The following is a 17,773-nucleotide window of genomic DNA, read 5'->3' as shown; positions in this document are numbered from 1 at the left end:
TCAATATTGTCAGAATGTTTTGACAAAAGAATGTTTCATTATAATTATACACTCTTGGCTACTAAACGTATTTCTTTAGGATAAAATCAAAGCAAATCTCTCTTATCTCCGCTTAAGAGTTAATCCGGTCGTAATAGTGTAATAGCTGTCACTACATTTTAGTAGCATTTTCTTTCCTCTGAGATCATTCCAGATCCAGCAACGGCGAAGTGGAGTCGAATCAACCCCACCTCAGAGGAAAAGCGGCATAAGTGACAGCAATGGAAATTCTCCCGTAGGTGGGCTTCCGCCGAGATGTCCTTCTAATAAACTTCTCTGACGCGTCTCTTTCAGCACCATATATCTTGGACAGCTCCCAGCCAACCCCGGTTCCGGATTAGAGCCCTTGGCTTCATTTACTACCAGGGCTGAACGAATCGCCGAATTGATTCGTTAGGAAAAGTCAAGGCTAACCCTTGCTTTTCGGTGACCCTCCCTCCCCTAAATCTCCAGCTTCGGTTCATTTCCCGGCACCAGTAGCCTCAAGAGGGTGGCCCGCTTCCCAAGCAGCCATGGCAGAGCGAAGAGAGCAGCAGCAGCAGGAGGGGAAGAAAGAGGAAGAACTCCCCGATTACTTCGCCGCCCTGGGTGCCGGGAGCCCCAAGCCCAGGCAGAAATACGGAGGCATGTTTTGCAACGTAGAGGGCGCCTTCGAAAACAAAACCCTGAACTTCGCTTCGTTCAGTTGCGAGAAAAGACAAGAGACCCGGAAGCTGGACCGCGAAGGCTCCAGCAGGCAGTCCAGCGAATCGGAAGAGCAGACGGAAACCAGCCACGGGAGTCCTGACGCTGCGCCCCTCGCAACTTCGGTGGCAGAGCCGTGTCCGCCTTCACCTGGGATTACGGAGCAACCGCCTGCAGACGGCCACCAGGTAAGGGAGAAAAGAAGGCGCGGGAGGTAGAGGCGTCCCGGGAAGGAGGGAAACTTTTTGGATCCCCCCGTTTAACTTTATATGCCACTCCTCATCCCACTCGACTTCAGGAATGGATTGAATGGCAGAAACTTCGAAACATGTTCGCAAATGTAAACAACGGCAACAATGACAACAACAAAACCTGGCCCCATCGTTTAAACCGAGGTTGCATTTTGCATCCAGGTATGCGTTCGTCCGCGAAGGAGGCACCGCCACGGGCTAGTGTGATGGCAGGTCTTTCCCCCTATTATTGAACAGCCACAATATGTCAGCCCCACTTCTTAAATCAGAGGGCTGTTTTAACTACTAAAGCTGTGTCTTTACTCCACCATTGCAAGGGGGAGCAACCTAAAAAACAATAGGGCAGAGGCGAGGTGACGATTGGTTTTGCAGCCACTGCTAGCCTTCTTTAAAACGGCTGGGGTAGGTTTTCACCAGTGCTCATTGTGCGCGTGGGCTTTACTCTCGCAACCCTCCTGCTGGTGGGACTTTGCACTTACAGCCAAGCTAAAAAACCAGAGCTAAGAACCAGTCACGCGTTAGTTTTGCAAGGCAAATAGCTAGGAGAGGAGCAAAGGTTGACTTCTTGACCTTTTTCTCGAGCAGAATTTGCATCTCAATTAACGGGTATCCTCTCGTCCCCTCCCCCACCGCTCTCCGCTCAGACATCCAATCGCTGTGGTTTGTGGGTTTAAAACTCAATGGGTGCTGGCGGCTGATTGGTTGGTACTAAAGTGAATCCGAGGATGCTCTGGGATGGATGCGGCGGGGTGGTGGTGGTAAATCGTATTAAACCTACAAGAGGGATTTATTTCCAGGGGATAAAGCATACGACTACAGTGTAAGGTGGCGTTTATAAAGTTGCGGCTGAGTCGTTGCATTTATTTTATTCCCACCAAAGCTGTTAGTGAAGGAGGGATCCTTGACGCTCTCCGAACTTGCTTTATTGCAGACGTTTCATTGCACAAACTAAGTAACATCATCACTTACTGATTAGCTGAAGAGAATAAGCGCAATACGCGCATCCCTTTGGCTTTAAGCGGCGCGTTTAACTGGCTTTCTGAATTAGCCTACTTTCTGGCTTAGTGCAGTCCGTCTAAGCCTTGAATTAACCAAGCGGGTTACGTTTATCAAAGTCCCTAAGCCATCACCAGCACAAATAGCCAAGATTAACACGACCCAAGCGAAGCAGGCCAAGCAAGAACATCCTCGAATGTTTTATCTGAAGCATCCTACAAAGAAAGACAAGCTGTGGCCAGACACAAATACCCCCCCTTTTTTTCTTTTTCTTTTTTTGCTTTTCAATGGCTACTTGAGCGCAAAGAAAACTCGGGCGAAGGTGGAAGGGGGCGGAGTAAGGGGAGCAAAGAAACCTTTCTGTCATTCCTGATGTATGACTGTTAATAAAGGCACCGTGGAAAGGGGGAGTAGGACAATAATTTATTTGGAGAATTTCCAAAAGCAACCACGATTGTGATCTGTAGAAATATTGATTATGCAGGGTTGCGTATATTCGTGGAACATGATCCACTCGTATCAGAAACATAAACAGGTTCTCCTATCTCTGCGTTGTACACCAAGCGGACGTTTGGAAAAGGACGAGTGGTGTCCGTCAGTGGAGGGGGAACTGGAGATAACGACATTCCCCAAAAATGCGACGATCCATATTCCACCGTATCTGAAATAAACGCATCCCACTATAGATCGAAATCCCCCTTCTTGCTAGAATAGACTCCCTTGGCTAAATTTGATCCCCAATCAGATCGATACTGGAATAGTATCTCGGGAACAACTGAATTCCTAGGCCGTCCTGACTTGACAACAAAGAACACGTGTCCTGGGTGGGGGAAGACAACCTTCCCCGATCTTCGCGGGAGGTTGTTGCTAATGCAGGAAGAGAAAATGGGAACTCGGCTAATAAACTGCTCTTTGCACTTCGCTCTTTTAAATTATTGACTTTAAAAGGACACATTGCTCGACGGTTGGGCGAATACTTCTGATGAAATAAAGCGGAATAAGTATTGGTATTAAAAGATACATTCCTAGATGATTGAGCAAACAAAAGTCCTGAAATAAAACGGGAGGTCGCTTTCAAAACGAACGGGCGCGTGCAACAGAATTGCGACCACCAAATTAAGGGAGATGAACCTTCCCAAAGGGGGGGGGAATCTGGGTTTCAGGACAAAAGTGACATTCAGATCTAAAAATATGGCGGCGGAGGAGGGAAAGCACCCCGTCCCCGAAAGCGGGACTCTTCCGTGTCTAACCAAGCCAGGGGCACCCGCCAACCCAGCAACCTCCAGCGGGCTCGGCCCACGTGTTCTTTGTTGTCAAGCGAGGCCATCCCAGAACCTTTGTTGGCCAGGGAAGGGGCCGCGTCTGCAGGCAGTCTGCCCGGAGGAAGGAGGGCCCCCTCAGCTGCCCGCCCGTCTGAGGAGAAGGGGGGCTGTCTGCTGTTTGGCGGAGGCGGAATGCTAATCAGGCAGCTGCTCGGAGGAGACTGTAGGCCGGCGGAGCAACGCGAGCCACCACGTCGCCGCTCTCCCTCCCCTCGCCAGAACAATCCGCCCGCCAGGGAGGCGCGAGCGAGCGCGCGCTCAAACGCGCCCCTCCGCGTGCCCGCCTCCGCCGCTTCTCCTCTCGCCTCAGAAAAAAAGGCCGCTTCGCCTCCGCTGCCCTCCTTCCTCGCACTGCAGGCGCCAGGCCTCGAGGGGGGAAGATGTCCTACCCAGGCAAGAAGAACGTCCCTCGGATCACGGTGAGGGGGGGAAAGCGCGTATTTTCCCCCCGGTTCAGCCGACCTTGGGAGGCTGAGGTGGAGGGGAGCGGGTGGGGAGAAAGCTCCAAAAGTCCGGCTTCCGCGAGACCCCGAGGGCGCAGGTGGAGACGGGGTGGGGGGGAGGCTTGGGTCGAGGCCTCGCTTTGGCGCCAGTGAGGGGAAAACGTTACGGCGCAGTGGGGGTAGTATCGTCGCCCAGAGCTGAGGGGGAGTGGGAAGTGGAAGGGGGAGGGAGGGGGAAAGGGAGGATCCCACCCGTTGGTGAGGGGAGGCGTTTTTTCTCCGGCCACCTGCCTGTGGGGTCCTGGCTTTTTGGTTGTTTCGCGGCGGAGCACTGCCGGGAACTCTTGGAAACGAGGCCGGCCGTTGGAGAGAGCCTGTTCGGTGCCGACTGCGATGAGACCGGGAGGAGGTGTCAGGCCGATTTATCGGAGAAGTCCATCGGGACTGTAGGACCAGTAAAAGACGGATAGAATGTGTCCCAGGGTCGTCTTGGGAGGATCCGATCTGGGTCTCTCGCCGGGACCAGAGGTTCTTTTCTTCCGAGTTTCCGGCTCCAGCCCGCCGTAGCTGCTGGGCTGGCGGTGGAGGAGGACGGAAGGCCCTGGGTCGGTGCAATGGGCCCTTGGGGGGGGGGCGTGCTTGTTTAGGCGTGGAAGAGCACCGCCTTTGCGACGGGATGTCCCCCCCCCCTCTCCGCCCCGTCCTACTTAAATCTGAATTTCGACTTTTTTTTCCCTTGGGAACCGCATGTCCTTGAATGGGTCAGATTTCTATTGCTCTTAAGTCCGTTTCTGGCAAGCGACCTCTCGCTTTTATTTCAGGAGATTCGTTTTGCCGCTCAACTGTCTAGGAATGTATCTTTATAAGACAATAAAAGATTGTATCCCAGAGATACAGCACGAATCCGAAAGGTCGGGAGATAAAATCTCTGGTTCCTGTGACCGACCCGGATTGGATCCTGCCCAAGAAAAGATCTTCAGATGGTAGGCTAGGCAAAACTCAAAGGAAGGAAGAGCGGTATTCTTTTCAAAATGCCACCCCCCCAACCACTAGGAATTGTTGTCGCTGTTTACCATTGCTTGAATGGAGAGTTCCTTGTCTAGCCCTTTTAAATCCCGCCATTGCAGAATTGTGAAAGCTTCAAGCCAAGAGGGGACCAGGTGTACAAATGGGAAATAAAGAAGAATTTTTAGGTGATGCCAGAGTCAGTTTTGGAGTGAGCAGCATATAAATGCAATAAATAGTAAACGAGAATCCAGCTATAGCATGACATTTGAAACAGATACGGGTTACAATATGTTGATGTGATGGTGCATCTCCTTTAAAAATCTTCACTGAACTACACATGGATAGAATGAGTGTTAATTCACCCTATCTAACATGAGAATATGGAAACAAGAATGGAAAGGGGTGACAAAATATGGAGGGTGAGTTATGTTTTTCTAATGAAAATAGCATAGGTCTGGAGTCTAATTTACAATTTCTCCTGAACCTTCAGAAGGACTCAGTGGGGTTTTTAGCTTCCATTGGAGACTCTTCATAATGGCTTACCTGTGTTCTGAGTTTTGCTGATCATAAGATAACGCTATGGTTGAATCAGACTCCTTTTATTCATCTAGATATCTGTATTTTCCAATCTATTGTATTGGATCTCTATATATAGGGTAGTGTAATCCTGTGCATAATTGACTTGAGTGTAGGTTTATGAATATGCATTGAGTTGTGAAGCTCATTTAGCACAAAAGTGACCAGCTGCAACATTAAGGTGTTGTGTCAGAAGGAATCAATGTTTCGGTGGCTGTTATCAGGGTTTCAATCCATATCTTCTGTTTCTTCATTGGTGGTAGGATCACTTGCATCATGTACATCTGCATACTTCTATTTATGGAACACAGTTACATAACGCTTATGGTTAGCTTAATGTTAATAGTCTCTAAGTTATTTTGTTTTGTTTTGTTTTTTCCAGACTAAAATCCTGCTCCCAGTTTAAGTCTGTATATAAAAGAGCCTGATGTTAAAACTACCATTCAATGTATTTTTTATTTTGTCCCTATATTTTGCTGAAAGTTTGTAATTTCTGGCCTTTTTAAAGATTGTGGGTAAGGATATACCAGACTTACATACAGTAAATTGAATTAAATGAAAATGCAAAGTTATTAATAAACTTCCTCCTGGAATAGGATGTAATCTACCAATCAGGGTTTATGGGATTTTGAATGGAAAAGAACGAGTCTGTGGCAATGTTAGAATAGTTATTCCCAAAGCTTCTTGACATATTCATTTGGAAGTTTGATAAGGAATAATTAGCTCCCAACACCTCCCCCCTCATTAAATTCATTTGTCTAATCTTTCCTGGATGAACCTAACTATTATTTTGTATCCTGGCCTATATATTTGATGCCACTTAAGGTTTATATAGTTGAGATTTAAGTATGCATTATCATAATTCATTTATGCATTATCAATTTATTCTTGGCTGGTGAACCATTGTTCATCTAATGGCCCTATAACTTATAAACTCTTAAAATGCTTTAATGGAAAAAAGAGATTATACTTTCTGCATGCCCTCTCCATTTCAGTTCCCCATCTAATGTTAAATAGGCTACTTTAATTGTTTTCTTTGATGATATTCCATTGTTCCTCTTCAGTAAAAAATATTGCTTCAAGGGTATAAGATATTTTTCATGAGTAAGCATTTGACTAAAGGATCTCCTGATCCCAACTGATGTAGGGAATTCTTTAAAAATGTTTCTTTGTTTAGCACTGTATGATCCAGAGCAAAATAGCTCTGGAAATCTGAATTGAAAAGAACTTAATAAATCAGCGGCCAAAATAGTATCTGAGAAATAAACCAAGTTCCAGTCCTTCACTCAAGGTTTGATTTATTAACAGAGTCATAGTGGTCATGCCAATCTTTATTCCGATACTAACGTCTTCCCAGTTCCTACTCAGATTAAAGTTCATCCTAAATCCCCACACCCACAAATCCATCACGAGACCCAATCACCAACTTTCTCTTTTCTTCAATTGATGCAGAAGAAAATACAGTGGTACCTCGTGATACGAACCCCTCGAAATACGAACCCGGGGTTCAGAAAATTTTTCTTACAAACTTTTTTCGCCTTACAAACCTACCGCAGATCGCAAAATGGCACTCCACTGGGTGCTGCCGCCCGGCTTTCACCTTTTAAAACAGTCGGGGGGCTTCTCGGCATTCACCCGAACCCACACCCAAACTTTTCGGGTTCGGGAGGCCACTGAGATGCACCGCCACCTGCCTGTCACCTTCTTAAACAGCAGGGGGGCTTCTTGGCATTCACCCGAACCCGGGGGTTCGGGTTCCGGAGGCTGCCAAAAAGCGCCCAGCTATTTCAGAAGGTTACAGCCAGGCGGCGGCGCTCGGTGGAGTGCCATTTTTGCGATCGGCGGCAGCGTTTTCGGCCGATCTGGAGGCTGGAAAGGAGGTGGGGAATCCCAATAGGGAATTCCATGGGCGGAGCTTTGACGTCACGAAGACGTCCTTCCTGGAGGCCACGTTTCGGCCTGTATTAGACCACATCTTCTATGATTACGGGTAGTCCTCAACTTAAAACAGTTCACTTAGTCACCATTTGAAGTTACAACTGTACTGAAGAAAGTGACTTATGACAATTTTTCACATTTTTGACCATTGCAGCATCCCCATGGCCATGTGTTGTTTGAAAGCTGATTCACATTTATGATGGTTGCAGTGTTCCTGGGTCATGTGATACTTTTGCAACCTTCTGGCAAGCAAAATCAATTGGGAAACCAGTTTCACTTGACAACCAGATTACTAATTTAATAACTGCAGTGATTCACTTAACAAATGTGGCAGGAAAAGTTGAGGACAACCTGTGCATTAGAGGCAAAGGAAGCTTTAGATTATTAATAGGTTGAGAAATGCTAGCACAGATTATTTACCTTAAACCCTTACATTTTTGAATGAGTCTGCATTTAGAGACCAAAGATTCATATGGCTGAGACTGAACATGACCAGCCTTATATCCATCTCTGTTTAATAAAGAAGCCAGTGTTGATTAATTATGTCCAATTAATTCAGTGTCAATGATTGTAATTTTTTTCTAAGACAAAGGCGAACACATGTATCTTTAGAAGTATCTTTACAATAAAGTTTCAGTCACAAGACATTTTTAGCTATACATTTCTGAAATGCTGGTGATAAAAAAAGGAGTTGCGTTAAAATAAAATGATTTTCTTTTCTTTCTTTCTTTCTTTGGTATTGCTTTCTTCCTTGCTTAATGATTATTATTTGTTCATTTTAACAAGATCTGATTTCTTTGATGGAAATGATGTTCTTTTTGAGATTAAGATTGCCTGTGTCTATCTGTTTATCAACTGATATCTTGCTTGATAAGTAAAGGCCACTGAAGATTCACAAATTGTCAGCAATCTCCTATATCAAGCTGTCATCACTGAAGAGATCCTGGAATTTCCCATGTGCTCAGTGAAACGGGGAACCTAGAAAGTATGCTACTTTTAACATGTATTTTTTTTCTAAGAAAGAATATCAGATGAAAGGAAAAAAGTTGTCATTTTAGTGAGGAAACTGAAAGAAAACAAATTGACTAGAGAAGCATCCCACCCCCTTTTGGCCCCTTTATTGTAGCTATGTCACAGCCTGCATTGGTCTGTAACTCATTGTGTTGGAGACAGCATTTGGTAGGGAGGCCTGGAGAGAGGAGAAACAAAGGCTTTTTATGAAAAAACAATCAACCCTCCTTATTTCAAGGTTGAAAAAAATATAGAAAACCTTTCAATTTTTATTAAAAGCAGCCTGTCCTCCTTCATATGGTATAATAGAAATGTTGACCAGATTAATGAGACAATCCTTAAAAATCATAAATGAACATTTTTCAAATTATAACTGGCCAAGTCACAACAAGGATGCACAAACTTGTTTTGTTATGGATGCTTTATTTAAATAAAATGTAGGTTTAAGAATTGGAAGATTGTGTCTGTATTGCAATCTATGCTCTACATGCATCGGGTTTCTGATTATATACCTAAGGTGGATGAAACATCTGAAGTTATCTTGGAAATGTTTTGTTTGTTTACTTAAATTAGACTGACCGGTTTCTCATCAAAGGAGGAAAGATTGTCAATGACGATCAATCGTTTTATGCAGATATCTTTGTGGAAGATGGTTTGATTAAGTAAGTTGGTGATTTGATTAAATATATGTGCTTCAAAAAGTTGTATAATACACGGCAAACAATTGCACGATTTAAGTCTGTGTTGATATTTTAAATATTTTACTCTGCATTTTTATATGCATAACTATTCCTATAACAGCCTTCCCAAACCATTGCTCCCATTGGCAAGAATAGCTAAGATACATTTGGAACTCACCAGGTTGGAAGAAGCTAATAGATACTGTTTTTGCATATTGGGGACTCTAGATGAGATTAATTTTAAGGTGTTTTATTTTGAATAAATTAGTTTGAAGTTTAGATTACACTTTATTGAATGTAAAACAGCATGTTTCCATTTCATCTGTATAGAGTGATTAGATCTGATGATCCACTGAAATCCCAAATCCCCCAATATTTTCTACCATATATATATGGAAACTAAAGTTTAGAAAAGCATAATATTGACCTCAAAAGAAATATATCTTCGTCATTCTTTGTCAAGTGGACCAGATGTCCACTTGACTCATTTTTGCAGCCTTATTTGAAAAGAAACCATCACATAAACAACATATGGTAGAAAAAAAACATGCTCTTTCTAAGGGAATAAAAATGAAGATGATTGAAGGTGAGAAAACAGCTCTGTTTCATCACCTTCAATCGGCTTCATTAGAAAGAGCACTTTTTTCTATTGCTCTCTGTTTTCTCACCTTCAATTATCTTCATTTTTATTTCATTATAAAGAGCACTTTTTCTATCATATGCAGTATGTTGTTTTTGTTAATGGTTTATTTTCAAATAAGACTTCAATTTCATCTGGTCCACTTGACAAAGAAAGACCCATCTATAACTTTGACAGAAATGTTGCTCCAAGGTGGCACTTTTTCTTTATGTTTAGCTGAATAATTGTGAGTTTAAAAATGTTAAAAGTGTCTCTTAATCATAAAATAAATGACTAAAAGCAACCCTGTGAACATCAGAAATATAATTTACTGAATTTAACCTCAGGTTTTCATTTAGTAGGACAAGTCATTATTAGCATGTTCCATCCATTTCAGGGCATTTCTGTTATGCTGAATATCTTTAAAGTCTTGTTTCCCTTGAATGAAATTATTAAGGTGTAATTTTTTAAATGTCATTTTCAGGCAAATTGGAGAAAACCTGTTAGTTCCTGGAGGTGTGAAAACAATTGATGCTTATGGCCAGTTAGTTATGCCAGGTGGAATAGACGTCCACACTAGATTACAGGTGCCTTCGATGGGAATGACTTCTGCTGATGATTTTTACCAAGGCACAAAAGCAGCTCTTGCAGGAGGAACCACCATGATACGTATGTAGTCACTTTGCCATGCACTTGCCCTGCTCTAGATGGAACAATCACATAGTAGCAAATTTGTAACTGGCTTAGTGATGGATTTGTAACTCTTAACAACAAGACAGCTACAGTTCTTAACTGAGCAGTTGTATAAAACTTGCATGAGAAATGTAGAAAAGGTAGAGTGGCTCAGAGTTGGGAGCATACACGTTTAATAAATTATTGTTACTATATCAGTCAGGGTGCAATGTTGGTGGTGCCAGTGGGTTGGAGCAGAGTTTACAACTTTATAGCTAAAGGTTCACAGAGTCTAGTCCAGAGCTGTAGCCATAACAAATAAAAGGCAGGTTTAGAAAGGAAGAAACCAACAACATGCAGGTTGGTTGGAAAAAAATAGAGTGCGGCATTGACCTAAAACAAAAGTTGTTCATGTCAATCAAGAGTTCAGATATCATAATTGGTTCAAGTCATCTAGCCTAGAAACCAACAACATGCGGGTTGGTTGGAAAAAATAGACTGCAGCATTGAGCTAAAACAAAAGTTGTTCATGTCAATCAAGAGTTCAGATATCATAATTGGTTCAAGTCATCTAGCCTAGAAACCAACAACATGCGGGTTGGTTGGAAAAAATAGACTGCAGCATTGACCTAAAACAAAAGTTGTTCATGTCAATCAAGAGTTCAGATATCATAATTGGTTCAAGTCATCTAGCCTAGAAACCAACAACATGCGGGTTGGTTGGAAAAAATAGACTGCAGCATTGAGCTAAAACAAAAGTTTTCCATGTCAATCAAGAGTCCAGATATCATAGATTGGTTCAAATCAACCCAGCCTAGAATCTGAGAACAAAGCAAAAAATGCAATTCTGATGTTGAAAGGTTGCTTCTGATGAAAAGGAACCATGTGATAGTTATTCCTAGGTAGCCCCCAGCAGCATTGTGTTGGTGGTAGGTAGCAGATCAGATTAGTTTCATTCTATCCTTCAAAACTACCCAGTGTGTTTTCAGGCTAGGCATCCTCCCAAATTCTGCATCTATGTTCATCTGTTCCTTCTCATTGTCTTCTTGATCAACCCTAGCAAGGCTGGCTATTCATTTATTCAGAGTAGACCATAAGAGAATTGTATAGAACCTATTGTTAAAAAAATAAATAAAATAAACTTGGAAACAAAAGAACTGTTTCCTCTTCATTTCAAATGAGGAGGTTCCAGCTTACCAACATGTTTTAAGTTATATTTGAAATATTTGAAGTGCTCGAGTTACGTGATCTGAATTAAAATCACAACAGAGTGATCTGATTATCTTGCTACAGCAATCACTGAGGTAAAGGCTTTGCCCATATATCAAAGTGGCTACAAAATACATTTCTTTATATTGCCCATTTTATGCTGTATATGTTTAGAATTGATAAGCCCACTTTTAAATAAAGTTTCCAGTCATTCTAACCAGCTTTATTAATACTTTTAACTTGGAAATAACAGTGCCTTCGATATTCTAAGTGTAACTTAATTTAGTTATATGCATAATGCACAGTCAAATGATATGCTCAGTTAATTTTATTATTTTCACTTATCCATATATCTGTAACCTGTTTTACACTAGCAAGTTTTATATGTTCTGGGTTTTGGCCCCAGTAAAGATTTTCTTTGTCTTCTAAGTTGAACAAATTCAGATAAAGTTCAACACTAACAATAAAGGGTTATAATACACTTACACTGCACATGGACACATTTATATCACCACATACCTATATAGAGTACCTACACAGGTAGTCATCAATTTAGGACTACAGTTAAGCCCAACATTTCTGTTGTTAAGTGAAAAACTGTTAAGTGAGTTTTGTCCCCTTTTACAACTTTTCTTGCCACAGTTAAATGAATCACTGAAGTTATTAAGTTAGTAACACAGTTGTTAAGTGAATGTGGCTTCCCCATGGAATTTATTGTCAGAGTACACAAGATGATCACATGATCCTAGGACACTGCAAGTGTCATAAATATGAATCCGTTCCCAGGCAAGTTAATTTTGGTCACATGAACATGGGGATGCTGCAGTGATTGTAAGTGAAAAGCAGTCATAAATCACACATCAATCCGATTGTAACTTTAATCTGTCACTAGATAAACTTGTAAATTGAGGACTTAGCTGTAGAGAACAATGATTATATTTGTTCATTTAAAAAAAATATTTCAGTAATCCTGTACAGTAGAACTAAATGCTCATGTTCTCTTGGCATTGTAATTCTTCGATGCCTCTGCAGTTTTGTTTTTGTTAAAAATTGCAGAAGAAGTTTGATACCCATATATATAATCAATGTATTTAGATAATTCTGGATATATTTATATGTATTTCAAAGTTTTGGCATGCTTTATTCTTTGAAGCAGAAAGCATTCATCAGATTCTGGGCAATTAAATCCTTACTTTTAAATAAATGTATTTGTTTCTCAAGTTGATCACGTATTCCCTGAATCCGGAACAAACCTACTGACTGCCTTTGACCAGTGGAAGGAAAACGCAGATAGTAAAGCCTGCTGTGACTATTCTCTGCATATTGACATCACACGTTGGCATGAGAGTATAAAAGAAGAGTTGGAAGCTCTTGTGAAAGACAAAGGTAAGAAAGAAAACAAAGTTTTTACATGAGCAATTTAAGTGAACAGGACTTATAGCACTTGTAGATTTCTACCTGCAAATAGTATCTCAAGCAAAATGGACAGGATGCACTTACTGTGATATGTGGCAATGGGAGTTGTCCTCTGAAGTCAAATCTAGAGAACATGAGATTGAGAAAGGCTCTCTAGACAAGTGGTGCTTCAGTCAATCAGTAGTTTCCTATGTGTTGGATTTGATTCTGGTTGTACCATAATACAGGATTGTAAGTATCCCAAAATAATTTTATTTTGTTATGGTGAAACTCTACATTTATGTTCCTAAATCCATTGGAATTTATTTTCAAGTAAATTGTATGGGATTGCAGCTTTAGAGAATTATACTTCCATTGAGTAAATATAGTCTACATTTGAAAACTTCCCCTAAGTTCTAAAGCCTTGGTGGTTGTGAAGTGCCAAGACAAAAACAGGAAAAGGAAGCTACTTATCCAAAGTTGCACACAAGCTGCCCCCTCCTCTACCCATGTTTTGAGGGTCCTGCAAGACTTGGGAATTCCTGATCTCAGAAAGAAGTGGGTAGCTTGTATCAGATTTTCCCGTGAGGTTGAAGAAAGGAATATCTCTATCAGAGTACCATCAGATTGCAACCTAAGTGCTTATTTTATAGTATTTGACCAATAGTATTTTTTTTAATAGCTATTTTTCTGAGTAAAGATTCTTTAGAAAACATGACTTGATGCATAAGTGATTATATGAATGCTCAAGGCCAGTTCTGAAGATGGGCAAGGTTATCTGTTTTGGCTGGTTTGCTTTTGGAATTCAGAGGACAACTTTGATTATAATTTCACACAGATTATCCAAAAACTAAAAAACAAAACAAAACAGATTTCCTTAGAAGCTCTTCTGATGCACATCTTTTAGGGAAAAAAACAAATCCACTGTTTTCCCTCTTGCTATTAGTGGAATAATTGCTGCAAGACAGCTGATATTATTTGCATGCATATACATATTCTGTTATATAAACATAAACTCTGTTGTAGCAATACCAATAATAAATTGCCAATGTGGATTTACCTCTAAGTAAATAATTTCATAATTAGAAACATAACCATGAGTATTGATTCTGTTTCATTGTTTCTTTTAATAAAGTCTTAGGTTTCTATCATATCTAAATATAGATATCCAAGCTTTGTAACCTAAAAACTGTTGTTTTTATTTCAGTTGCAATCAATATTTCACTTTTGTTTTTCTTAAGGTGTGAACTCTTTTCTTGTTTTTATGTCCTACAAAGACAAATTCCAATGCAATGATGCTCAGGTAATAAAAGATAATGGAAGCATATAAATTTTAATGATATTATAGAAATGTAAACTATTATATTTTAGGACTTGTTTTTCCCTCTCTCTTTCCTGGCAGATGTATGAAATATTCAGCCTTATTCGTGAAATGGGTGCCATTGCTCAAGTTCATGCAGAAAATGGAGACATCATTGATGAGGTAGGAAAAATGTTCACCCTGGTGTAGACGTTTTTAGTTTTAAAAGGAAGCAAGATGCATTTCCCTTTCTTAATTCTACTGTTCCCTGCAGTTGGCAAGACCTGACTAGTATATTAAGTTTTTAATTGAAAGCTTCCCACACATTCAATTGAATCCCTAAAGAAATCTGTTAAATGCTTATTTCTTATAATATTTGGCCAATAATATTTTTTTAAGTAGCCATTTTTCTGAGTAAAGCTTCTTCAGAAAACATGACTTGATGCGTAAGCAGTTATGTTGCTGCTGGAATGCTCAAGGCCAGTTCTGAAGATGGTTTGGGGTATCTGTTTGGGCTGATGTGCTTTAGATATTATTTGTCTGAAAAATACCCACATTAATGGAATAGAATAGGAATAGAGTATAAGAATAGAATAGAATAGAATAGAATTCTTCATTGGCCAAGTATGATTGAACACACAAGGAATTTGTCTCTGATGCATATCCTCTCAGTGTACATTAAAGAAAATATACCAAGGTCAATGCTCATTAGCATGTATTTGGTCGATAATTATTTCAGATATCCATTTTATATTTTGGGATGTGATAGGGAATCCCGTATTAATGTTGCAGATGATAACATTTATGTTGCTTATTTGCTTATTCTCATGAAATAGAAAAAGTCTACCTTGAATAGTGGCAATATGGTGAAGGAAAAGAACACTAGATGATACTGATTAAGGAAACAAAGTATAACTCTCCCCAATTAATGAAAACCAAAATTCCATATAAATATATAGGCAATTCTGGACTTATCACTATTTGTTCAGTAGACATTTAAAGTTACAACAGCGCCAGAAAAAGTGACTTACAATCTTTACTTATAATTATAACCATTATAGCAGCCCACCCCTGCAGTTTAAGCAGTTGACAACTGCTTAATGGCATTTATGTCTGATGGTCACGTGATCACCATCTGTGACCATTTTACTGAATTCCAACAAAAAAGGACCTTGGGGAAACTGGCTTTGATTAACAGTTGTATGGTTTATTTAATGACTGGGTGATTCACTTAACAACTGCTTAAGAATTGTTGTAAAATCGGGTCTGATTCCACTTACAACTACAATGACTTATGATGGAACTTCCAGTCCCATTTAATTCTCATAGGTTAATGATTACTTGTAAATATTTATATGGAGTGAATTCAATTGTTGAGCTTATCATTAAATGTAGACCAAATAGCAACCTACTAGGTCATATTCTCATTTATAGAGGCCAAAGTCTTTTTTCAAAATAGGTAAGAAATACATGTCCTGGGTCCATTCCTGAAAATCAGAAGAGTACCTTTACCTACATTCTCATAGATGACTACAAAAGTACCATCAGATATTATGGAATTTATGGAAGCTTTATAAGAAAACTAGGATTCATAACAGTTTCTGACAGTTGCTGGCTTTCCTCTTTTACATATTCTTTGTTCTCATTCCCTTATCCTAAGCTCCTCCACTCCTATGTGCATATAGTGGCAGGCAAAAGCATAGACATTTCACTGGAATTCCCTCAACAGCTTTATGGCAGCTGATAGATTGGTTCAGACCTAAAGTTATAGCAGGAGCTCTCCTTGTCATCAGTAATAGGAGAAGATAATGGCCTTAAGGTATTGCTGACATACTTTTGTGCTAAGCCTTGATCTCAGTTCTTTGCTGATTGACTACAAGTATTTGCAGAGCTTTTGCTTATATCAACTATTCTCTGGATACATATTTTGCCCCAAATTGATTGATTGTCATTCCTGCATTTTTTAAATGTGCCTTGAGTCTGTATTAATGTCACTTGAAAATTAGCCTGAGGCTGCCTCCTTCTGCTATACTTTTTCCTCTGAAGACTCCATCCTTGCATTATAAAAGGGAAAGGAAGGAAATAAAATCCAATCTGTAGACATGATTTGATTTTCAGTTTTTACATTGTTTACTATTACCCTTCTAAATATAATATGCTGTGCTACTTTTGAGACTAGTTTGCCAAATGAATCCCCAAGATCTGCAACTTCGCATTCACCCATCCATTGCCTTTAGACACTCCCATTTTCCTAAGAAAACAAAAGCTGGAGAATTACTTACATTAGTAGATCAGTGTTTTTCAACCTTGAAGATGGTGTGGACTTCAGCTTCCAGAATTATGGAATTTAAAGCCCACACATCTCCAAGAGGCCAAGATTGAGAATCATTGCATTATATTGAAGATAGAGAGATGAACTAGATCAGGGGGTGTCAAACTCAATTTCATTCAGGGTTGTATTTCACCTCACAGGGTTGTGGGGGTGTAGCCATGTGGACTGGCCAGCTTGACGTAATTCAAGGCTCCTGTTTTTGGCTGTGACTTCCTCCTGCAGCCCTCTGCCAGTGAAAATGGAGCTCGGAGAGGCAATCACAGCCAAACACTGAGCCTGGGAGGGTAGCACATGGCCCTCCCAAGGTCCATTTTCACTGGCAGAGGCTGGCCTCTTCCCTCTTTCCAGGGTGACTCTGCGGGCCAGATCTAAGGACCCTGCAGGCTGCATCTGGCCCGATGGCCTTGAGTTTATTTATTTTATTGATTGATTGATTGATTGGTTTGGTTTGATTTGATTTGATTTGTATGCCGTCCCTCTCCAAGGACTCGGGGCAGCTCACAACATAGCAAACAATCTACAATGTACAAATCTAAAAATCCAATTAATTTTACTAGAAAAACTTTAAAACTCTACTAACATTTAAAAGCATTCATTCCCATTGACATCGCAAAGCACACTACATTCATCGGCCAGGGGGCAGAGATAGGTCTTTAAGCTTTTACCGAAGGTGAGGAGTTTGGGGGCAGTACAAATCTCTGGGGAGAGCTGATTTGACACCCCTGGACTGGATGATCTTCAAAATTAGCCAAACCTTACATGCTAATAGTCCATCTATTCTTTAAGGCATGACTTGGGTCAGTGTGAAATGGAGCCCATTTGTCTTCTCTAGGGCTATTTACAATTTGACAATGATTTGGATGGAAGTTTCATGCCTCACCAAGCGTCACATGTCTCTGCTATTCATTAAAGCCACTCCATAGCTTAAAAACCTCTTGAAAGTAGCAGTATTTCTTACCCAGCTTGTACAGAAGCAGGAAAAATGGTAGGCTGTTTCAATGAATGGCAGAAGTGTCATCCTTATGCAAGGTCCAAAGTATTTCTTTTGAGACACTTGTGACATGTTTACATCCATCCTCTTCAGCTGCTTCTTGAATTTCAGGGGCACAATGTTGAATAAACTAAAGATAAGGATTTCAAAATCTGCACTTCTTTGTTCTAGTTGGAGATAACCATCTTTGAACTTTAAGAGATTCATAAATCATGGGAATGTTCAGCTGATATAGTTTCCCTAATTAAATCAAGGTTCTTCACCATAATATGATTTGGTGCTTAATAATAAGACAATTTGCAATTTA

At 40.6% G+C, this 17,773-nt stretch overlaps 1 protein-coding gene across 2 annotated transcripts in view; it reads left to right on the top strand.

Annotated features, from left to right (window-relative positions):
* Positions 1–551: 551 nt before the first annotated feature.
* The window catches only part of DPYSL4 (dihydropyrimidinase like 4), a 35,029-nt gene continuing 17,807 nt past the window's right edge, over positions 552–17,773 (top strand). Inside the window, exons 1-6 of one of the 2 annotated variants that reach the window (XM_070753983.1) lie at positions 552–911; positions 8,842–8,930; positions 10,052–10,236; positions 12,670–12,834; positions 14,085–14,146; positions 14,246–14,326. In XM_070753983.1, the coding sequence (XP_070610084.1) occupies positions 552–911; positions 8,842–8,930; positions 10,052–10,236; positions 12,670–12,834; positions 14,085–14,146; positions 14,246–14,326 (942 nt within the window). Of the gene's footprint in view, positions 912–3,515; positions 3,712–8,841; positions 8,931–10,051; positions 10,237–12,669; positions 12,835–14,084; positions 14,147–14,245; positions 14,327–17,773 lie in introns of those variants that run through there. The other variant, XM_070753982.1, reaches the window with a different exon arrangement.

Source organism: Erythrolamprus reginae, chromosome 5 (assembly GCF_031021105.1).
Source record: "Erythrolamprus reginae isolate rEryReg1 chromosome 5, rEryReg1.hap1, whole genome shotgun sequence".
In the NCBI taxonomy this organism is placed as follows: Eukaryota; Metazoa; Chordata; class Lepidosauria; order Squamata; family Dipsadidae; genus Erythrolamprus; species Erythrolamprus reginae.
This window is presented reverse-complemented; position numbering and strand designations above follow the sequence as displayed.